The 23,735-nt window shown below is 43.7% G+C and overlaps 6 protein-coding genes across 6 annotated transcripts; 2 read left to right on the plus strand and 4 right to left on the minus strand.

The window, feature by feature from the left end:
- Positions 1–52: 52 nt before the first annotated feature.
- On the plus strand, positions 53–2,413 carry Bfra_012126 (uncharacterized protein; the record flags this gene model as incomplete). Its single annotated transcript, XM_037342446.1, has 5 exons — positions 53–294; positions 358–658; positions 719–876; positions 933–2,090; positions 2,254–2,413. The coding sequence occupies 5 exons, from the start codon at positions 53–55 to the stop codon at positions 2,411–2,413; spliced, it is 2,019 nt and encodes a 672-aa protein (XP_037187743.1).
- A 1,053-nt stretch (positions 2,414–3,466) lies between these two features.
- Positions 3,467–5,168, minus strand: Bfra_012127 (putative arf gtpase-activating protein; the record flags this gene model as incomplete). The annotated part of the gene is made up of 5 exons (XM_037342447.1): positions 3,467–3,807; positions 3,867–4,603; positions 4,653–4,836; positions 4,891–5,026; positions 5,097–5,168. 5 exons carry the CDS (start codon positions 5,166–5,168, stop codon positions 3,467–3,469), a joined length of 1,470 nt encoding a protein of 489 aa, XP_037187744.1.
- A 515-nt stretch (positions 5,169–5,683) lies between these two features.
- Positions 5,684–6,469, minus strand: Bfra_012128 (putative import inner membrane translocase subunit tim-21 protein; the record flags this gene model as incomplete). Its single annotated transcript, XM_037342448.1, has 3 exons — positions 5,684–5,924; positions 5,976–6,160; positions 6,212–6,469. 3 exons carry the CDS (start codon positions 6,467–6,469, stop codon positions 5,684–5,686), a joined length of 684 nt encoding a protein of 227 aa, XP_037187745.1.
- A 1,815-nt stretch (positions 6,470–8,284) lies between these two features.
- On the minus strand, positions 8,285–10,786 carry Bfra_012129 (putative bcpie2 protein; the record flags this gene model as incomplete). The annotated part of the gene is made up of 2 exons (XM_037342449.1): positions 8,285–9,497; positions 10,470–10,786. The coding sequence occupies 2 exons, from the start codon at positions 10,784–10,786 to the stop codon at positions 8,285–8,287; spliced, it is 1,530 nt and encodes a 509-aa protein (XP_037187746.1).
- A 2,045-nt stretch (positions 10,787–12,831) lies between these two features.
- On the minus strand, positions 12,832–13,399 carry Bfra_012130 (uncharacterized protein; the record flags this gene model as incomplete). Its single annotated transcript, XM_037342450.1, has 2 exons — positions 12,832–13,011; positions 13,076–13,399. The coding sequence occupies 2 exons, from the start codon at positions 13,397–13,399 to the stop codon at positions 12,832–12,834; spliced, it is 504 nt and encodes a 167-aa protein (XP_037187747.1).
- Positions 13,400–15,507: 2,108 nt separating this feature from the next.
- Positions 15,508–17,174, plus strand: Bfra_012131 (uncharacterized protein; the record flags this gene model as incomplete). The annotated part of the gene is made up of 2 exons (XM_037342451.1): positions 15,508–15,607; positions 15,688–17,174. The coding sequence occupies 2 exons, from the start codon at positions 15,508–15,510 to the stop codon at positions 17,172–17,174; spliced, it is 1,587 nt and encodes a 528-aa protein (XP_037187748.1).
- Between the last annotated feature and the right edge of the window lie 6,561 nt (positions 17,175–23,735).

A 23,735-nucleotide genomic window follows, 5' to 3' on the forward strand; every position in this document is an offset into this window, starting at 1 on the left:
CATCAAGCATCCTTCGTCACTTGAAATAGATTCGAGCCTCACATCTGCCATCATGAAGTGGGCGATTCTCTCGAGTTTAGTGCTCAGCTTGGCTCTTCCTGTCATCTCTTCGCCTGTTCCTACTGGTCTTATACCATACAAGAAATATGCCGGAGAAGATCACTACTCAAAGACTGAAGTACAAGGCGCAAACGTAGAAATTGTCTCTTCTCTAGAAGAAAGGCATTCGGCATTAGATCTCGCATATTTTCCCCTAGCCATTCATCTACCGCCCAATTCTGTTATGTTCCAGGTGTAAGTTACTGTCATGAAGTCTCAATGTACAAGCTCCTACTAATATCAAGTTTCTCAATGCAGTAAAAGCTACACCTGGCGAGGGAGGAAAGTAACAGGATTCAGCAAGGCGACTTGCGTGGAATCTTTCACCACCGGTAATGCAATCGTTACAACTACCGAAGTGGAAACGGACGATTCTATCTTAGGAGACTTTCTACATTTTTTGACAAACCCCACAGAAATCATTGTCGACGCACTCGATCTGAACCTAAGACTCGGATTTCAAGGGGTAACTGGGCATTTCGAGATATATATTAAGTTCGCTATAGCAGGAACTTATATCGTTCCTATATTCACATCAGAAAGTCTCCTAAGTATCCAGGTAAGTACGACCGCATATTCATACTCAATACTTTCTTGTTGACATATGAATGTGGTTTAGCTTAATGATAAAGACTCGATTGGATTGATATTTGAGATTGAATTAGCATTCAAAGTCACTGGGCCAGTGAATGTTATTGCTGGTTTTGAAGTAGAAATTCCAGATGATACTTTTATCATCCTAAATTCACTTAGTGGAGAGCTTGTAGAGGAGAACCTGTATGCAAATTCCATTTCTATCAAAACTCCATTCCTTCGAAACTAACAGAACACAGGAAAGGAATCAAAGCGAAAGCCACACCGGCAAAATTCAAGTCCGGAGCTGGATGCTTCAATGTAGCTCTCAGATTCAAATTGAAAGCTGGTACTCCTGTGGAAGTTTTCAATTTCGGCTTCAAATTCGAGGCAGGCACATACATTGACGCTCCTCTACACAAGGCTTGCATTACTTACCAGATAGACCAACCATATACCCTTAATTTTACAGAGAATTTCATTATCGACGTTGCTGTCTATGCTGATGTAGCCAAGGCAATCGACATTGCAACATGGGCAGCTGGGCCTACTGTGGTGTCAACTCTGTACATTGCGCCGTTACCTTCGACGTGCTTCGTCAGTACTACTTCAACAGCTCAGAGAACCCTTGCGTCTTCGACAATAAGCAATCATATTACTTTAACACCGGAGCTCGAGACAACGTCGAGGAAGAGTACACAAGAGATGCCTTCCACAACTATCCGGACATACTCAAGCAATGCTACAACATCGAGTTCTTCTTCCGCAGCGACAAATACACCCAGTGGAATAATATCAGTGCCTGCAACGGTACCATTCTCAAATTCAACAAGAGTCTTCATCTCGCATACTCGCCTCGTTCAAACATATGGCAGTGAGACCGATTCATTTCCAGCCGGTGTCATCAAAATACCCAGTTCCTCTGATTATACTACCAAAAGTGAGACGCCATTACCGATAGCCACCACCGACAATACCTTCATCGTACCAACCCAGAGCGAGGAGCATGATGATTCTGCATCTATCTTAAACGATCTTCCAAAAGTCACTGTTAATTCTAAAAGTACTTACACCATCTACAGCTGTGCAAAAGAAGCCATCTGGTGTCCATCAACCATGCTCTTCCCACAGATTCTGACAAAGACCGTCGCCGAAAACACAGCCATCAGCTCCTCATCTAGCACCCTACTCAGAGTCTCTGCCATTCATACAGTTTCAGACCAACCATCTCCTACCTCTATCACTCTCCTTCCTCCCACTTCACTCCCCGCCATTGAACCCCCCCAGATCACCAACTCACATTCCGCCCTCGGCACTGATACCCCCACACACCAGCATCACCGACGATGCAACTTTCATCGCTTACCCCACCCCTATCATCGAACGAATCGAAACCACCATCATCTATTCAACAATCGGTATCTCCATCGCCACATATTCGCCTACCATCCCCCAAGTCATCAGCGGTAACACCTGGTATGTACCAGGACAAAGCTTATAGAACCCCCCCCAGGAGTTGCTACCTCTAGTGTCACAGCTAAAGGATCTGGAGGACTAGAAAGCTAACAACACTCTTTCTAGAAGAACCAGAACCGGTACGATTGAGGCAGATCTGAGCTGTGATAAAATCAGAAGACAACTTTTGGGAAAGATACCAGAGACAGCTTCGGCAGCGGGTAGAAGACGAACCACCAGTAGTACTAAGACGACTGTGCCAAGTATTAGCAGAGGTAGTAAATAGGCAGAAAACATTGGACATTGGAGATGAAACAAAAATCCATGGTGAAAAAGTCTAGCGACTGTGCCATGGGAAAATCTGGCATTTTCCTCGGTAGTATTACTACATCGACAGCTATAATCATATCTTAATACTATCTAGACAACAAGTACGTTTGAAAACTTCAAAGTCAGAAATTTGAGCGGCAGTGAGTATGATGAATTTCCAAACTCATTGATATACGTTCAATTTCCAACCAATTTTCACAACAGATGCTACGATTTGCCGCCAACAATAACCTGTAATTGTGTGCGTCTTCCAGCCTCTCTCTCTCCACAATAATAGAGACGGGTAAGTAAGAGTGGCAGCACCCACCCGACACAACAGATGCTGCACGATAAGATGAGCGGTAATCTCCCTTCACCTCATACCAATGATTTAGACTTTGATACCGTCTAGACAGTTAGTGACCATGCCTTCCTTCGACTCCATCTAGAATACTGTTTCGCTTCCTGTAATCTTCAAAGACTTGTGAATCCGAACTTTCGGCGTGCTTTTCGGATAGCAAGTCCCCCGGTTGTGCTCTGTTGCTTGGCCAAGGAGAACTTAAGCGCTGAGGCTGGTATCTAGCGAGTTTGTGTTTCCTTTGTTGGAAATTTCGCGGGTCCCATTAGTGGATCCAATTGAGTGATTTTCATAGTCTGCAATACTGAATTCAGTTTGTTTGTCGGGTAACATAAACCAGATTCGTAAAATAATATTAAAAGAATCCACCAAGAAGAAACATGAGATATCATTGAAAACATAGTTGATCATTACACCTTCATCCAAGTCCAATTAGTATCGGAAATCTACAATAGTTACATAGAAGTAATGTCATCTAAATTGTAGAACCAGAGTAGTACATAAGAGAAGAAATGAATTATCCTCACCGATTGCTACGGAGAATAAGCCTTTTACGCCCTCTGCGATCTTCGAGTTTATTTTTCACAGTTCTCACTTCTCAATCTTGCCATCACAGTTTCACATACTGCTCATACAAACGCCAAACTCCTGTCTACCACCCATCGCCTTTATTTAGCCGTTCAAATAGCTTCTGATGGCACCTTGCAGTTTGCTTGCACCCTCCCCAAGGACTTGTGTTAAGTTATCCAAATCATCCCCGGCTGTGACACCAAATTTTCTCACAAAGTCCTTTGCAGCGGTCTCGAGATCACCGTAATCTTCTCCGCCCTCTTCTTCTTCAGGTCTTCCGAAATAAGCGTTGGATGAGATAGATGTGGCTCCTTCGAAACCTTGTAGGCGAGTTTTGGCTTCTGATTGCGCGCTCGGATCAAATGACCCCTTGCCGAAAAACTCATCGGACGAGATGCCTTTTTGGCTGCCGAACTTTTGACGAGCGTATTTCTCATCATCATCTGTAGAAATGTTAGCTTTGAGATTTGGGAGGTGGTGATTTTTAAATGTAATCTCTTACCTTCTTTTGTGGCCTTGATAGGCCCAACTGAGCCAAAACCGCCCATCTTCTTCTGTGCAGTAGCTGCAGGTTTTGGGCCTCCAATCTGTCCAAATCCAAGTCTTCCCATTCCCATTCCGAGTCTTTCAACCTCACCATTTGACCGTTCTCGGCTGTGACCAGAACCATATCCCGCCCTTCCTGGGCTCACAGGTGTTGGTGCGGCAATGCTCGAAACATCAGCTGCCTTGGCGGTTGACTTCTTTGTCGCAGCTTCTTCGGCCTCAGGGTCATAGCCTAATTTCTCAATTCTCTCGGCTTCTTCCTTTGCCTTACGCTCGGCGGCATCAAAATCAATTACATCGCCTGTAACCTTCTTTGCGCCCAACTTGGTTTTCTTGGCGCCGAGGACGTTTGCTTTTCTTGGTCCGGTCCCTGTTGTAGCGCTTTTCCGCAACGCAGCAGACGATGTAATGCGGCTAGCCGTGGGCGCTGCAGCTGTTCCTTCTGTTTTTCCTAGTGGTGATGTTGCTCTAGCGATTCCATTACCAGCGGCATTGGCACCGGCATTGAGGAATGGGGAAGGTGTTCGTCCAACAACGGGTGGTGTGGCAGTTCGAGAAATTGGGGGTGTTGGTCGCTTGATCGAAGGCTTATCCCAGGAAGAAAAGAAGTCATCATCAGGTTCGCCGGCAGGTGTAGAAGTTCCGTCAGCGGCATCAGTCGCCGCATCGGTAATAACGACTTCGTTGGGGTATCTGTACGTCAATCAGCATTAACAAGTAACATCCGCAGAAAATGGCATACTCTGCAGCATCCTTGGCAGCACGTCTCTTCAATTCTTCCTTATATTTCGTGGCCGCGTTCGACTGGTATTTAGTTTTGGGGTCCTTGCTATTGAGTGCTGCAGTACCTCCATTTGATTGAAAGTATTTCGTGGCAGATTCGTTACCTCCAACTTTCATAACCCGGAGTTGATCCCATTGCCATTCTGGTCACAATGTTAGCCCCTCGGGTCCTTTCCAAGGTCGTGCCTTATACGTACGATCAAGGTTTGTCGATCGCACAAAGGATATGTGAACACCCAAGTTGCGATGATTCGATGAACAATCAAGGCAGAGGTAGATTCCAAAAGGCACAGACGTCCATGTTGGATTCTTTGCCCCGCAATCAAAACAAATCTATTGCGCGAAAGCATATCAGCACATGCATCATGATTGCATTCGTCCAGAGGAGGTTTGTCTTGCGTACCCTATTTGCTGGCTTTGTCTTTAACTTCTCGAAGAGCTTTTGGGATTGCGCCTTCGAAGCAAGAGCCGCCATGTTTGATAGCCTTCTAATATGTGTAGATGTTGTTATCTCTGACGGGAAGTCGTTGGAGTTGTGTAGAAATAAAAGACCCCTTTTTGTGATCGGATTCAAATTATTGTTGTAGTCGAGGGGATGGCCAGATTGCCATGGCGTTCACACATCAATGAAGGTTAAAATCCACTAAGCTTAAATTGGTAAAGCGGTGTGAGGTCAGATTACAGGCATAGATTAGGTAATGACAGGGTATTAGTGTCGAGGGTCACTCTTGCCTTTAACAAGCTTGAAAGTCTAGATGATGACCAATATATAAATTTGAAGGTGTTCAGAATTGGTATTGAATAGTGCACCTTATTCCAGCCCAGGAATGTTTTGAATGTCCCAATTTGAACTGGACATTCAAATCACCGCCAAGTGACCTCTCATAATCCATCCAGCTTTTTCCAGTTGTCTAAAAGGTAAACGTTAAACACCACCTCATCCCGGCCCAACAATGTTTTCAATGTTCCAGTTTGAACCGGACATTCATATCATCGCCAAGTGACCCCCAAGAATTTGCTTTTTCCCGGCCCACTATTTGTTGAATCTGCGTTCTCAAGGTAGATTCTTTGATGCCCTTTCACGTCCAAGAATAAGTACTTGTATGCGAATTCGCTCTCAGACGGTCGCTTGACCATATGTAGGTTCACCACACCTTGATTGAGCGGACCCTCGACGTTGAAATGCATAACCAGATGCTCCACCCCTCTGCGATCCTTCGAAATATTGGATCTTAATGAAAGTTAGTACAATTCGAGCGCAGATGTAGCATAGGATACATACGCAATAGGCCCAGCTCTTGCCCATTTGCTCGCTGTTGGCTCGCCATATGCTCTTATCTTCTTTCCATCGCCCAGTATTTCTATGCAACGCGGGTCCTTCTTAACTTGATCGGCGGCCCTGTTGAATTGGTTGGTTTTACTCTCGGGCGCAAATACTTCTGTGTAGAGAAGATAGATGACGCCTCCCTGTATTGAGTTTCAGTGGTGAAGTGTGTGAAAACATTGCGATTAACATACCGTCAATACTGTGCCGACGAGGACAGTACCAAGATTAAACGTTTGTTGCGTTGTTCTGGCAACCTTTTCCCGCCGCGATAAGTCGCGCCAAGGAACTCTGCCATCATCATTGAAAGTGGTAACGGCCTTTCTTTTTGGTTGCGATGAGGAACTTGTGGTACCTAAACCAGTGTGTGTTGCGTAAAGCCGTGACAGGAGGAGTGGTCGCAAAGATGAAGGGAGACTGAGCAGAGATACTGCTTTCGTTGAAGGCAGCATGGCTGGTTTGAGATGGTTTGGCTATCAATACACGAAACTAACAAAAGCTTTGTGTGAAGTTTGTGTAGTTGTTGGGAAGAAATAAAACTGCCAAAGTTGAGAAGTGAAAGGTATATATACCTACAAAGTGTAAATAATTTTGAAGCTTCAAGCTATTGTGGGGCGGTTGCGATCAGTGAATACAATCGAGAATTGTGGTCATATATGGCAGTTGCAACAACCCTCCAATATAGAATCTGAGCTACCGCGGATGCAATTGCTAGATTGGTTGTGCAATGGATGTATGATTGCATCAGTTTTAATCATATCAAATCAAATAGAATAAAGTTACTCAAAACCGATACAGGCCGGCCATTTTCATATTTGCAGATGCAGCCTGCTAATTGGTCATAACCTTAAGTAATGTACTGACGCTAGGAGCAGGGTTGATCCGGCCGATCACTTTCTGAATAACCTCAATCTAGTACACGACCTTAAATAAACTGATCAAACGATTAGGAAACTGATTAGTAGATTCAAGTAATTGAGGGCTCTCAGAATGTATGATTGCTTTAAGGGTGAGATCTACATTGGTGGTGGGGACAATTGATTGAAGTTTGCAAAGATCAATTGAGGTGCATTTGGCGGGTGCATTTTTAAGTGGGGGTAGTCAAAGGGGGCGTATCTGACTTGAACGTTTTTTCGATTCTTCAAACTAACTAGGTAGAATCTAAATTAGAATCTAATTGTGTGTAAAAGCTAATGGGTAAAATGCCATACAAGTAGCCAAACAAAAGTAAAAATAGAAATTTAAATCAGAATCTCAATATTCTACTATTAAACTAAAAAAAGAAGAAAGTAAAGAAATTTTTATAGACTGAAAATTTATGATATTATTGATTACTATTTATATAAAACGAGTATAGTCAATCGAGTATCTATATTATAAATTTTAATTATTAATATTATTTTCTCTTTGAAGAGCTAGCTATGTACAGAAAGAAGTAATTCTTATATGTTGAGGCTAACCCCCTCGCTTAATGTACTCTAATGGCCTACCTAACGACTCCAGGTTATTCATTTACGGTCATATAGTTGAACTCAATATCTATTATTGATTGAGATATTCTTCTCGAAATTGATGACCTATGAATGGCAGATCAAAAGCATGATTCATCTAGGAATTTAATCATTCTATCGATCGTCAATACAAAGTTCTTATCTTCAGTTCGTCTGACTTACAGTTTCATTTCACCGATGAGGCCACTCAGTCTTAGGCCGGCACAAACCTGAAGATTTACACAAGGCAGTATTTGAGACATTATTCATAATCACTTGCAGGAAACCCAAGTATCGAGAGCAAAAAAGTGTATTCTCATTCATGGCAATAGCTCATCTTCAAACCCCAGTATTAATTCCAGTCTGAATCCCATTCCATCGTTCTCGTCAAGCTAATGTTCATTTCAATCCCAAGCGACTAACCACCAATATAATATCTCTCTGACTCAGCAGCCATTGATAACCACTCCCGTCCAGCATATCAAAGTTTCACCTAAGCTTCAACAATCAAATCTCCATCGCCAAACCAACCAGTTATAAGTATTCACTTTCATCCAGCATATCATTGTCCCCCTTGAACCTCGACAATCAAGTCTCCATCGCCAGACCAATCAACAAATATAAGTAATCACTCCCATCCAGCATATCAAAGTTCCACTCAAGCCTCGATAATCAAATCTCCATCCCCATCGCCAGACCAACCAACAGCCATAATAACTACCCCCATCCAGTATACCAAAGTCCCATTCGAACCTCGACAACCATATCTCCATTCTTTCATTTCAACAACGTCTCGGCAATACCCGGGTGAAGCTCCTCCAAGCGAGTCCAAATCTGTCCTTGATGTTCCTGGAAAACAGCTGGATCTCTTGCCATCATAACGAAAATGGTACACATAGCTCCCTTGAATGGAGCAAATGCAGCTCTCGCAATTTGTGATCCTGCAAAGCAAGCGAAAGCCAACAGAATTTCGGGTTCTAGAAGGTCGTCGATTTTCACGAGATGGTGAGGCATGAGGGTGACGAATAGGAACGTCGAAATAGCGCTGATCACACCAATCGCAACGGGGAAGTACGCAATCATTTGGAACAATCCAGAGTCTTTGAGAATGTCCAAACCAGTTGCTGACATCAAGGCAACACCGGATTTGTTAGCCTGCCAATATGAAGTGGAATCAAGGGCAATCATCGAAAAGGTCCAATCAGAAATTTTCATATCAACAGCGGTGTAAAATGGTCCGAGATACGTCAAAAGCCCCACCAAGCAAGCGGTAGTTGAAAAACGGGAAGAGCTTTCAGGTAAAAGTGTTAAATTTTGGCCCAGACTCAATGCAAAATCTTTCAGGAAAGCCAAGGAAGAAACGAGTCCAGCACCACAGCAAACGCTATTGTAAATCGATTTGAACCCTGTCCGGGCTCGTGCTCTGCGCATCGGTGATTGTCCCGATTCTCGCCGGACATTGTGAAGTAGCTGATTTTTCGTGGCCAAGGCTCCGAGTGTCTGCGCAAAAGAAGATACTACATGCGTAATCCAGTATGTCACGATCGATACAACAAAAACGACTACCATGAACCTTGACGAAAACAAATCCCGATCTTTGGTGCATGAAGGAATCATCAATTCCCAAACATGTCTCAAACTGTACAAAATCGTAAGAAAACCGGCGTATGATAAAATCGTGACCGAGCTAGCAAAGAAACTCAGCGCAACCAAGGTCCACAGTCGAGTTTTGCTTATGGTGAACGCTACGGCTCTCGAAAAATGCCTAGAATCAAACCAGGAAATCTGCCAGAAGATACAAACAACGGCAAAGATGAAGATGACTAGGCAGGCCGGAATTTGCTTGTAGAAAGAGAGCGTGACTGCGACCGAGATTGAAACAAGACCGAAACCGCCGGAGATCCATTGACTTAAGCTGGTGCGTCGGAGAAGGTACGAAGCGGCGAGAACGAAGTAGGTAAGGAGCCAGGAACTGCCAAAGGCCGGTGCCCTAGTCGAGGTAGGTTAGCGTCCATGATAGAAAGGGAAGAAAAGTTGAGGGGAGGGGGAAGAGGTTTATATAGAAAAACGGCATGGTCCGTGCGAGCCCGATTCAAGTCTGAGCAAACAGGACAAACTCGTCCATCTAGAGACTAGCTCCGTTCAAGTGTGAGCAAACAGGACAAAGTGGCCTCATAGTGGGTCTAGCACATATGTAGGATGACAGTAATAGGAAGATGTGATGAAGGAAGTGGCGACAGTGATAGATCCATTGTCTCCAGCACTTTGAGGACATCTGGGGTTGTGAATGTCTGATAACCTCTGAATGATTGTGATTGTGTGAATATCCCAAATGCTTTGAATTATTGAAAGGGGTTGAATGATTGTGAATGTGTAAATGTCCCAAGTACTTTGAGATTATAGGAGCCTTTGAATTGTTGAAAGAGTTTGAATGATTGTGAACATGTAAATGTCTTAAGTACTTTAAGATTATAAGAGACTTTGAAAGTTCGACGGCCCTTGAATGTATGAGACCTTGTAAATGTATGACAGCACTTGATTGATCAACAAAAACTGGTTGTTGACGACAGCCTGATAGTCTGACGTAGCATGAATAGAGACAATGTGGTGGAATGAATAGATGAAATAACAACAAGGAATGAGAGCAACAAGAAGACGTTGGCAACATGAGAGTGAGTGATGGAATGGAACGATAGTGATAGCACCGGATGTGATAGATAGAATAGCAAACAATAGCAGTAAGGTGTGGAGATGATTACATACAACAGCAGCGGGAGAGTGATGATGTTGAGAATTGATCAAAGCGACAGCATAGGGGAAAACTCGGGCAACAATAGTGGTGTAGTGACAGGAGTGTGCAGATAAGAAAAAAGAAGCAAACCAAATGAAAGGTGGGTAAAGGATGAAAGACGATCAAGAATCAAAGTGAGAAATACAAAAATTTAAGAAAAGGAGAACTTACACCCAGATCACCTCCTTTCGGAGGAGACCCGAGGGCTTCCGAGCCCCGACAGTTCCCGGTCCGACCCCACAATCCAGCTCCTTCCAGTTGTCTAAAAGGTAGGTGTTAAACACCACCTCCATCCGGCCCGACAAAACGACCAGATAGAGCCCGAAGGCAAACAAAGAGGCCGAAGCCAAAAGAAAAGCGATGAATGCCCAGGGGACACCACCCCCTGGGACTTGCAAAGAAATGGTGGAAGAAACAGGACCACCAGAATAAGCCCCCGAAGGGGAACGAGAGGGTTGCCCGGAGGCGCGACGCTTGTTCTTGGCCATTTGGCCGAAGAGAAGAAAAGGGGGGAAGGGCGGAAGGGGGGAGGGGGGCAGAGGAGAGGAGAGGAGGTGGGAGGAGAGGTAACGGCGGCGGCGGCGGCGGGGTTTTGTTGTTGTTGTTGTGGTTGTTGTTGTTGTTGTTGGTGCTGCTGCTGCTGCTGCTGCTGTTGTTGTCGTTGTGGCCGATTTTTTCAAAGAAGGGCGTGGGAATGAGAGGGGTTATATACCCATACTGACTCACTAGCTTGACCTTGATGGGTACTTTCCACAATTGAAAACGGAAGGAACAAACATTGAGAACATGATGAAAATGTTAGCTCGATCGCCGATCCTTACGCTATTAGGGCCGATGAGAAATGAGAATGGTTCGATCGCATGAACTAATTGACAATAATCATGTGTTATTACTTATCTAGGAAGTCACATCTTCTCGCAATTGTCATTTGACCATGATATGCTAGGAGGTGGTTACCTAGACAGGTAGGAAAACGATGACTCTCGCATCCTCAACCCCTCAACAATTACCAATTGACTTGAAATGAAAATGACAACCGCAGGAAAAGGAAGTCTCGTTTCGCATTGAATCTGGGACGAGGAAGTTACTGGGTAAGCACATACCTACCTACCTTCCTCGAGATATCATCAACTTTGTTAGGTTGTGTTCCAATTCTATCCTGATCAGGTGATTTGATGCGATTTGGTGCGAAGGGATGGAAACGAGAGTAGAAACAGCAGGTGCCATTGCCATTGTCGGCGTCATTACCATGGCTGTTTCCACTGTCGTTCTCGATTGATGGCCATCAGCTCATGATCGGCGTAAACATAACGGTCATGAAAGACACCAGTCTATCAAGACTCCTTACCGATTGGGAATGCTCTGGTTAAGACTACCTCAGCGAAAGGAACATTCGACATATTCTTCATTCTTGACAGGACTATCACAATGCCCATGGATTTCAACAGTAACGTGACTATGCTAAGTGGATTGTAATTCAAACATCCCACTGGGTAGGTATTTCTTGTGTGAAGTCAGCATTGTCGGGAGATGAATACAACGGCATACCATTAACATGCCGAAAATTTGTTAACTCACCCAGCCGTCGAGATATTTAGGATGTTGATCGAGGAATATGAACGATTACTGGTCCGACTACTTGATTCGACAATTTGATGCGAGGTTGAAAATAAAATAAAAATAAATGAAAATCAAGATAACGTGACTGGTAGACTAACGTTACGTGTCTAGTCACATCAACACATCGGCATACACGCCTCAATTCCATCAATAGTCTAGATTTAGCATGTGTATATCTAGCCAAGAGATTCCCTCATAAATATCAAATATTCGAGCGTCACATATCACAAACTTGACATGAGGTTGAACCATACGAACAGTTTCATATATCGAATGAGTTCTACATGTTGGACTTCATTCAAATAATGAGGACCTCAATCTCATTCGTTGGCCCGCATTGTGTTTGGCACTTTTACATGTGCGATAGTGATGACGATTGTCAGGATATTCAACGACCTTCAAACTGCATGAAAACTTCAATGGAAGATACATCTTCTTTGAGAGTACTACCAGATCATTGATTACCTTGCCCGTTTTATAAATTTGCTACTTTTGATATACTCATTGAGAGATTTCTTTCCACAAAGTATGATCGATTCATTTTGAACACCTGAAGGTAGGTAGATAATCAGACCAACCTAGGAAGTCGGGAAATACCCGGCATTTGAGGGATTGTGAGTGTGAATCGTGAAGATTACTAAGCCTCAAAAACATAACCCAACCTTCTCTGCCTACTGTACTTTCAGAAGCAAAGATGCAGTCCATTGATTCAAATGCACATCATCTGTATCTTATAAATAAGAGAAACAAGGAAGAAAATCTGGGTCCTCTTCATAAAGCTACTTGACACAAGGATTTATCCTGTGAATGAGAATACATCCATGTTTGAGAGTCTCCAAGTACACCCTAATATTTTCTACACCCTCTTCGTTTCACTGCCCATGCACCGCATAACAACCATCCTCTTCGAGCCCTAAGAGGAAACGAAAGTAGAATTGAAGGTCAATGTAACCTGGACAGAGTCGGTGATGGAATGTCCGTTGAGCGCGACATTGGATGTATCGTCGGGTTGTGCATTAGCGTACCATAAAGGACCTCCCCACGGCGCGGCTCCGGTTGTTCCGATTTGTGCTTGGAGCCAAGCAGCATCTCTCTACAAAGTGAGAATCTGTTAGTATCATAATTCAATGCTATGATTGTAGACATATGTTACTTACGCCTTGATTAATATGTGTTCCGACCCATGCAGTACTCCAAGTACCAGTAGTTATGACTATGCTGGAGCTAGAATCGAGGATGACATATCCAACATCCGATCCGAGTCCACCTTGACCATTGCCTTCAAAGCTAGCACAGGCGCCTTTCACAGTCCAAAGACCTTGGTCATTAAGGCAACCGGTGGAAGCGCTATGACCATTCAAGGTAACCAGAATCGTTCCCGGTCCACCTGGAGAAAAGACAGAAAGATCCGAAAGTTGAGCCAGGCTGGCTGGGAGGAGAGAGAGTCCAAGGGTTGTGATCTTTGGCTTGCTGAAAAGCATATTGGATATTAAGTTAGGTGGTGTATAAGAGATGTGAAGAGATTCTATTCTGATAGAATTTATTATTGTCTCTGGAAAAAAGAAAATGTGTGCGAGTCGTTGGTCTTTATAGATTACAGTGGGCTATCTCAATGAAACCGGTGTAACAAGTGCGAGCTCCACGTCGCGAGAGTCTACCAAAAAGATCTTACGAGCATGCATCTTGTTTCCCAAACAAATCATTACCAGAGCCAGGACTAAATTACTCAACAATTACGAGGCAAAGATCTCGTGAATCTGGCAATCAGCTGATTGCCCTCACGTGTATGCACCGTTTGTAGTCAGCGGCGCAGAACTTGCTCGTTTCTGGTACCCGAGCTCGGAACACTTCCGAAGCCACATAAAACGTTTCATGCAGCTATGAATTAAACGGCTCCTTCAGACTCTCTTGGTCCATTGTCCATGCATGAGTGTCCTTTACGAAGCTTTCCAACAAACCATCTCTGCAGAACCAAAGGGAATGCATGAATAGAATTTGCTAGACAAGGGACTCGTGTTTACACCATCGAAGAAATCAAGGCAGAGCACCGCCGTTGTAGATAATATTGGCCAACTCACTTGAGATTTGGAAGAATCTGACTTCTCGCAGCCTTGAGACCCGGGATTTCAAATTTTAGTTCGAAAGTGTCGTGAGCACAAGCAGATTCGTCTTCAAGTTGAGATTGCTAGTAGTACATGCTTCTTAGATCGATAAGCGCTTGACTAAATCAAGAGAGAATTGAGCATCTTATGGTATGAGAAGGTAAGACCTGTAAATTTGTGCGTTGTGATATAAGTGGGAATGAAGAGGTAGCGGTTAGCGCTTGGTCTGTGTTAAATTCCAACCTCATATCGTAATTCATGATAACTTCTGTATAAGCGAGAAAACAGACGGAAAATGATCATTCTCAATCTAATTTATTCAATTGAATCATAAATTGATTCCAAATCAAACAATGAAATCCGAGAAAACCAAACGAGACATTGAACCTTATTCATGGTACTGATTGGACTTGGTTACATTCAATATGAGACTAGAAAGAGATCTGAATGATTGAAGTCCCCCCAAAGGTACTAGGTAGCCAACTCCTGTCTGTTGTTTCGCTAATAGAGCTCACCAGTTATCACAAGCAAAGAGAAATTATTCGACGCTGAGATCGGATAGAAACTAGCAAGTCGTATATGAGATTTGAAATAGATAAGACAGCTTTTATTAGTGCATCCGACATACGATGAATTCTATACTGTATTATTCTCTTTAACGTGCGAAGAGAAATGGTCACATCAAAGATGGCATTATCTTTTCTCGGGTGGTTCTAATAAATCTGACGATGAAAAGGCTAGCTTGATCATGTGATGAGACTCAAGGGTGGATAAACCTGCACCTCAATGAGCACTAAAAGCAACTCGAACACCTCAGGAATTGCTCCTCTCTCCTGGAGTATTCTGTAATGCAGTCAAGCATCAAAGACCCAACCCAATCTACGGAACAGAAATCTCACGGTGTTATTTGACTCTTAAGACCTATTCACATTCACATATGGGCGGGCATCCCTTTGTTCGATTGTAATGCACTGTATGACTCCATTCCGATTTCTTTCAATCTTACTGTCATGTATCATTTTTAGGTCAAAATGAGTCAACAGCTCCAAGACACATAGATATTATAGCATTAGTAATGTGGAGTGATTACCATGATTGATAATGAGGATTCCGAGTCACATCACCAATCCAGACATACAAACCCCAATGAGAACTCCATTATTGACTACTTCGTACTCTTTCGTACTCTTTCGTACATAAAACCCATTCTCAGTGACTCTTTCATCAATCCCGCCTCGTAATTCCTGTGCTGTAAGTGTCAAGTTTACAGGCTGAGACAGGGTTCTAGGGTCTCGAACCGCCTATCTAGATGGTGTTCTCCGCTATCTTGTCCCTCTCGACCCTGTAGCCCCATCTGTAACTCCATGGCTTCATGCTGGACCGTGCTGGAGCCATCATCAACATAACTACATCATTGCTCTCCCATCCCCAATGATTAACCTTCTTCATATTCTAAACAGCAAATAAAGCAACCAAAATTATTCTTCATGCCGAAAAAGAGGTTCACACCACATTATTCAAAACCTGCGAGTACAGTTCATCCATCACTCAATTTCAATGCTTCTGCATCGACATCGGCATCACAAAGTACGTTCGTTGGAAAGAATCCCATTGTACCCCGCCACCTTTCAATCGATCATTCAACTAATGCGCGCGTTGTACAACAGACAATAATGTTTCGTCCGTAAATGATTTGATAAACTCCGCCCGGAGACTAAATATCTCTCCCACTGAACACCTCCGCGCCGCCTCTTCTCTCAGTCCATCATCTCACACCCTGCCTCCTCAAATTCGCCATCTTCTCTCCCAACCCGAAACCCCCTCTCCCACTCCTCGCAGACCCCTAAACAGTCGACGTCTTGATGTCAATGGTCGTCGCATACCAGCTGGCCCCGCACCACCCAGAAGTTGGCTAGAAGGAAGTATACACGCACCTCATGATGTGCGAAGGCGATTCCGCTTAGGTGAAGAAGGAAGGCTATTTCCGAGAGGAGTGGGCTATTTTCCTGGTCTAGGAGATGATATAAATGGAAATGGGCCTAATGGAGGAAGGAGTTTGTTAGAAACATGTTTGAGGAGATTAGCAAGGGATTGGCAGAATATGAGTATTTACGAGTCGAACAATCTGGCATTGTTGCCAGCGAGCTTGAGGATGGGGCTTTTGAGTTATATTGCGGTCTATGGGCCCGAAGAAGGGATTGGATTTCAAGGCTTGGAGAATATACTTCTATTGCCAATACAGGATAACAATGTAGTAGAGGGACCGATCAAAGAAGAGGCAGAGGATTGGGAGGAAGAAGCTGATGAAAGGTCTACCGGGGGAAACAATGATGATTTCTTTCGACTTGACCTTGGTGGCTCAATAGGAAGATCAGTCAGCTTGAAACAGCTCGCAACTCTTCTTACAAATACTTCTGTACTCAAAGAAGAAAGAATCCCTCGATTGTTACCCATAGCCCTTCCACACCTCACCCATCTATCACTTTCTCATCCTCCACCTTCGATCTCCTGGTCTCGTCTCCTAGCTCTCACGCCTCATCTCAAGACCGTTACGCATTTATCCCTGGCTTACTGGCCTCCTCCCACGTTCACACCAAACTCAAGTACCAATCTTTGGGGGTCACCAACCTCCCGAAGAAGTCAATTTCGATATGTCGCTAGTAGTTTGCATGCCCAGATTATGGATGAAGAATTTTCAGAGTCGGCGTTGGTTTTGAAGAAATTGGCGAGTGGTGTCTACGGACTGGAATACCTGGATCTGGAAGGATGTATAGATTGGACATTGGCGTTACAGGATTTAAATGGTGTAGATTGGGTTCATCAGTGGAGAAGGCTAAAGACTTTAATTTTGAAGAGTGGAATGATGGGAGATGATCCGGATTCTGATGTGGCAGACCTTGAACGATTTTCCGAAAAGGAAAAAGATGTTTTTGAAAAGGCTATGATGGAGGGACTGCACACGGAAGATTACATACATGAGATGAGGAGAGGAAAAGCACTACCGTGGATGGATGTTATTGTTGATCGGAATCCTAACGGCGTGAAAATGCGGGTTCCTAGGGAGTTTTCTGAAACCCTCGTTGGAGGTGCCGGTGCTAGGAATTTTGATACCGCATTGGCAATGGCTATTGCGAATAGTACTTGGGAGTCTTAGGAAACACTGGGGTTGGATGGCGTCTAAATCATTGGCGTTGCATATTTATAGACAGGATACATGGATATGTAGACTCTAGTTCTCATAATGGTGGGTCTGTATACACACTTGTTACATATGTATTTATAGTACGGCGAGTATATATACAAGCCAATGAATGTTATTCATCACATATCTCTTTGTGCCCAAGAGTTTCTGAAATACTGCAGAGTACATCCACATACTCTCCCTGACTCACTGGGCGTATTCAATTCCAGATGTCAGGAGGCAGAGACAAGATGATAACTAGTGGTATCATGTAAAAAGAGCTTGCAATGTTTGGAATTTCAGCCTGGGCATAGGAAACCATCAATTCTCTTTTCCGGATTCATGGGCTGAGCAGGTAGAAACCATTTTTCACCTTGACATCGCTCGATATCTTTAACCTTCACAACACACTGGCTTCATCTAGCTTCATTTGGAACCTGTAACCATCTAGCTCAATTCATAACCCTAGTCTCAGTACTCCATGATTTCTTGAAGCTCTTGGGATGAATCAACTCATCGAGTTTGATTACTAGTCACTTTGAGTATGGAGATTTCTCGTATGCTGTTGAGATTCTGCTCATGAGACGAGGAGAATAGTGGAAGAGGTGGAAGTAGTGGAAGAAGGGAAGGCGGGAAGGGGGGTATTCACAAGCATCAGAATGTCGATTTGCGGGAAGGGGTTCTGGTGTGCGGCTGTGTGGTTCTTGTTCATGGGTACTGGGAGGTATGATTGTTTGTGTTGTTTTCTTTCATGTCTGGATCCTCACTGTTTATGGGTGAGCTTTGAGATACGGGAAGGAGCGTTGAGTATGAAGAGGAAGGTTATGGGATTTTATGGGATGATTTGATATGAGAGGAGAGAAGGAATATGGAACTCTGTGAAAGGGAATGAGATGGCATGTTAGGATGATGGATATAGGACGAGAAGGGTTAGAAATTGAAATCGATCAGAAATGTCAAACTGCAGTAGATAGATATCCAACATTCACTCACCCTGACATGGGTAGGTCTTACTTGGACGCACTGTTTCGATAGAAGTGATATATATTGGAAGGGGAGTTTTGATTAAATTCTTAAAGTAGTATATTAGAACGCCGGGAGAGATAAACATACTCATGAGCTTGGCTATCACAAATTTGAACGGTGGAGATAGTTCTCATGAAAATCACACATCTTGCTTTTTGCAAAAGAATGAAGAAGTGACAATGTTCAAATTTTATACCAACGTTCTTTGATATTGTAGATGCCTGATCTAACTAAAGATCTGTTCCATTGAGAATCCCCGTAAATCCCACATAACAAAAAGAAACACTCCACTTCATCTCGATCGATCAGACCGTTGACATGATTCAACTTCTCTTCAAAACGATCTTATTCCTACCCCAACATCTCGATCTCATTCCATGGAACTCCCATCGACCGATCCATTCTATCCAGACTATCACCGATCACAACCTCTCACCCCCATCCCTCCATCTGCACACCAGACCAAAAAGCTCCCCAGAAGCACCGCACGCAAACTTAAAAAAACACATACCAAAAATCCAACACAACACAACACATGCACCACACCAGTCCAGTCCATCAATCACTCGACTACCCAACACCAATCCTCATCACCACTCCGCTTCCTCAAACGTCAAAAAGCAAGAGTCGATAAATTAAGCATCACGCATCACGCACCAAGCATCTAGGGGGCAGTGCACAAGCGAATCGAACTATCCACCGCAAGGACCAGGAGCTAAATTTTGAGTTTACGCCTAGACACCTGGGTAGACTAATAACTTTGTTGCATGTGTGTGTCTGTGTGCGTGAGTGGGGCCGAAAGATGCACTTGACACTTGAGGGTAAATATGCTGCCGGCGATGAAACGAATATACCCTGTAAGAACGCACTCTTAGATTTTATCATGTAGAAATTGAAAGATGGGGGTTTGGGTTTGGGGTTTAGACGAAACTAGAGTGCGTGAACGATAGATGGGTCTACGGGATCGGTTTGATATGATTAGATTAGGTTTGATTTGATTTGATTTGGTTGGGTTTGGTTTGATTTGATTTGATTTGATTTGATTCCGGCTAAGGTAAATTGAGCTTTTGACGTTTTGACTTAACATTACATGGGATTGTACTTTCGGGATTGCTACCGAGATTCACGGGTGTAGTTGATGGTGATTCTGCTGGCTGGTTCAAGTAAGTTCGATATATAGATAGATAAATGGGTCAAGTTAGGACTGCTCCGCACAGGTATCTTTCTTGCTAGGATGGGTGCTGAAGGATGGGGGATCTGCGCTATGGTGGTACTGGTAGTGCGAGAACCTTAATTGGACATACAAGGCGAAGTTTTTGATTGAAGCCTGGAGGAAGGAACTTGAGTTTGGGAGAAAAGGTGCTACGGGTTGCATCACTCCATTTCACGCTGGATTAATCAAGGTGGGAATTATGGATGCTGGTGTCACTTGAGGTGTAACTTATATCCGGTTCCGAAAGGTGATGGTGGATGGACGAGGTGATGGGTAGGTTAGCATCGCCTATTGACGGCAAAATTATCATTCATTCATGGAAGACTGCAGAAACGAAACTAGTCTTGAAAATATCCAGGAAGTGAAGGAGAGAAGACGGTGAGTGAGGGTGTTCGAACTTCCTCTTGGCGCAACAGCACTGATGAACCCCCACCAGTTCTTTGTCTTTACTTTCTCTCATCTGTCCACCGCCATCTCGTCTCCTTTTCCTGGCCTTGTCTTGTCTAACGTGCAATTTGTTTTGCCCCCAACTTTTATTGGCATTAATTTCCATGCTCATAGTCAAATCTCTGACCTAATAATATCATAACATCATTATCCACTCATCCACCCATTTCCAACTAGTAATAAACATCCATGAACATGCTCGCACCCCATCTCAATCCAACCAAACCAAACCGGAAGCAAATCAGCCCTGTACAACCCCGGGATGGGTTCTCAATAGCGGTTTAAAACACTCCACCCAGAAACGATCCCTGGAAATCCCACTTCAGCAGTGAAGTAATGAGATCGGAAATTGCTCTGCTTCACTTGCTTACTGCTTACTTGAATATGGTTCTCACACGCACACGCGCACGTACATACATCTGCATTAGGGTAATTTCTTTTCACAGCTGCCATACTCGGGCCAGATGCAGGAGATAGATGCAGGCATGTTTGTCTTTGTCTTTGTCTTATCTTGTCTTGTCTTGTCTTGCCTTGCCTGTCTCGTTTGTTTGTTTTGCCACGGTGATGCTATGGTTATGCCGACAAAGGCTGGAGGTTCATTGCAGCATTGACGAGGGACTGGATCCGAAATGTTGGGCTCGGGCTTCGCGCATAAAGCAAACATGTAGGAACATTGTGATTTCTCTGCCTATTATTGGGGAATGGGTCTTGGGTATGCCATGCAATGAATGTCAAGGTGTGGGAAAGGAAGCATAGGGAAGTGGCATGTGATTATTTACCTTTGATGGGCTGTAGGGAGTAGACCGTAGTATGAATGCTCACCCAGCGACTTAGACCTTGAACACTTCACGGTGCCTTGCTTTACCCCTTGATTATTGCTTGAGCATATACAGATGCATGATGTTGAGTTACCCAATACATTTGCGAAATGAGATATCTCCGTTAGTAATGGTAATTGGGAAATGTCGAAGATGGAAATTGAAGATTGCGGTAACATCCCGGAGAACACCCACCTGACACTCCTGACGCGATTGATGATTCAAACCCCCACTCGAACTCCAATCTCAACTAAACCCATCCAAGCCCACACCTTGCACAGCGGAAACGCTAGACAAGTGCTAAGGTAGATACCGTGAGATGAAGAGAGGCCGGTCTCACGAAAACGAAATAATCCTTAGCCTTCCTTGGCTTGACCCCCAATTTCGATCCCTCAGTCCTCTAACCTAATGTACCATATTAATGGATCATGATCATTCTCGTATTCATCCGTATGAACAGGATACCGAGTAACATAGAAATTGAATGATCTCCATTGTGTTCATTTCCAATGGAGTCTCAGCCCAACGCTAACCCCAGCCATGGAAATACGACTATCAAATTGAAAGATCCTCAACTCATTTCAACGCCACCAATCATACCATTTCATCACGAAAATCATTGACATCTCTCACCATTTCCATTACCTATCTCTCTTTCAAATCTCGCCCAAGGAAAAATCGTATCATCGCGCCCACATTGAAGAGTTCTCTTCCGCATTTCTATTGAGCAAATCGGAAGGCTAAAAACACATCCCCATTCTCCAACGGAGTCGAGATTTGACCCTCCTTCATTTTCCTTTTTCCTCTTTCCTCTTTCCTCAAGTCTTCCCAGTGATTGTGGCAGCACAAGAAATGGAATCGAAATTCCATGCACCAACAAAACGAGGATTCAACCGAAAACCCATGGGGGCCGGACTCTATCTCCGCACTTGACGATTACTGGCTGGATAGCGCCATAGTTCGAAACTTTGTGTAGCCTTTGGTCATGCGGCTGCATGCTGCGTAACATGAGTTGATTTGAGGAGAGAGGAAAGGACAGGGTGAGATATTGGTGGAGATCTGTACGTCGCCATCTTGCTGAAGAATGGCCATTGTTTGGGGATTGTGACAAGTGATGATTGGTAAGAAGCGAGAGGAAGACGCTTGATAGTTGCTATGTGGATACTTCACCAGCTTTACAGTACGGCATCTTGTATCTCATGAATGGGTGCGCATGTGCCTGGTATAAATTGAGGACATTACTGTAAACCTAAATGCCTCCTTACTTATAGGTAGATAGACTTTGGATGAGTATCGCCAGTTCAAGGCAAGACGGCAGGGAAGACGAGAGCAGACCGAGACTCTGGACCCGAAACCGGAGACTCGGATTTATGTAGATGTCAAAGGAACAGTGTCACATTCCGGGATTTATGGTCAAAAATCGAAGAGGCATAGGTACGAATCCAGTTTTCGGGAATTCTGATGTTGGTACAGGGAGCAGCGGAGTAAGTCAACCTGTCTCTTAGCATTCGTAAGATTAGATTCAAGAGGATCATGAACATCATCATCAGAGTGAAGCTGAATTTGATTGATATGATAGTATTGAGGCTTTGCATACAGATGATGTACATATTGTGATGGAAATTCGGAATCATGAAGGTGAAAAGGTTTCGGGACGGCAGATTATCATGGTGGATATTGCCTGGAAGCGAAGGATGAAACAGAACAAGAGAAGAATAGAAATTGGTTGAAGCCTTAGAAAAGAGGGAAAGAGAAAAAGTAGATATGATTGGATGAATAATCATATACTCTTTTCGTTCAAGTCTATTTTGATCATATCTCTGGAAGTAAAGGTCGCAAGAGAAATGGCTCGAGGGTACAAGGAATTATTTCTGGGGTTTCCCCATACGTGTATGAGTTGTTGGAAGGTTTGGTGGGTGTAGTGAAGGGGCAAATCAACGCTTGGACGATTTTATCAATGAGCTTGTAACCTTACCAACCGTGCTAACATGTTGATGTTATTCATTTCTGAGGATTATATCTCTATCGATCTTTCTAATCTTAAGCAACCGTTCGGATTCATTCACTCAATAGGTAATCGTACGATGGCTGAAATTATAATTTCCAAAATAATCATCCATTGCCTTTCACCCAAGGGTCTTTCTCTCATCGGCCTCAGAATGTTGTTGTTCCGTCTCTGCTAGATGACCCCGCATAGTCCCAACCATTAGAAGGACTAATAATGCAATACGAACAAGGGGTGACGGGTACAATCCCCAAGGATCGGGATCTGGAAGTGCGCGAGAAGAGGTGCTGGCTATATTGGATCCCGTATATTGAATCCTGTATGCTGCATTTTTTAGGTTATTGATAGTGATGCAGTGAGGATCCACTTGCCTCTTCTTTCGTTCCATTTCATTTGACTACCGGTGATCTCTTGCAGCACTTATTGACCACATACATGCCAAAGCGTAAGTCCACCGATTTGATGTTTATTAAAACATGCAGCAGAGACCTAGGTATTTGATCAATTTGAAATTGGTTCATTTTGTCTGCTTACCTACTTATATCCCAGTCCATGACCGTCCGGATGCACCCCATTGCTTCCCTCGCTAAAGCAAACCTTTCCCGATATTGATACAGTCCTCGTTAACTTTCCCTTTTTATGACGAGAGATTCCGTAAGAATGGAAAAAAGCAACAGTGACTTTGATGCATTTCCCAATTCAATCTTGGATACGATACTATGCCACCTTGACCTCGGACGTTATATTGAGAAGCAAGCCACAAGCTTCTCACTACTCTTTTCACATCCCAGCAAAGTCATCTCACAGACCTAGAAACCACAAACCACAAACCACAAACCACAAACCAGACCCATGTCAATCAACGGCACATGAAATTCACCATCTGCAACCGTTGCTCCATTCCCAATCAAAATTGAACGAAGAGAGCAAAGAACGAGTTTTTTTTTGTTGAGAAATATAAAAGTCGCATTTTGCAGATAAAAATCCTCCTTTGGATTGGCTGATCCTCCAAATGGATGTGCTAC

This window comes from Botrytis fragariae (genome assembly GCF_013461495.1).
Source record: "Botrytis fragariae strain BVB16 chromosome Unknown tig00000260, whole genome shotgun sequence".
NCBI lineage: Eukaryota > Fungi > Ascomycota > Leotiomycetes > Helotiales > Sclerotiniaceae > Botrytis > Botrytis fragariae.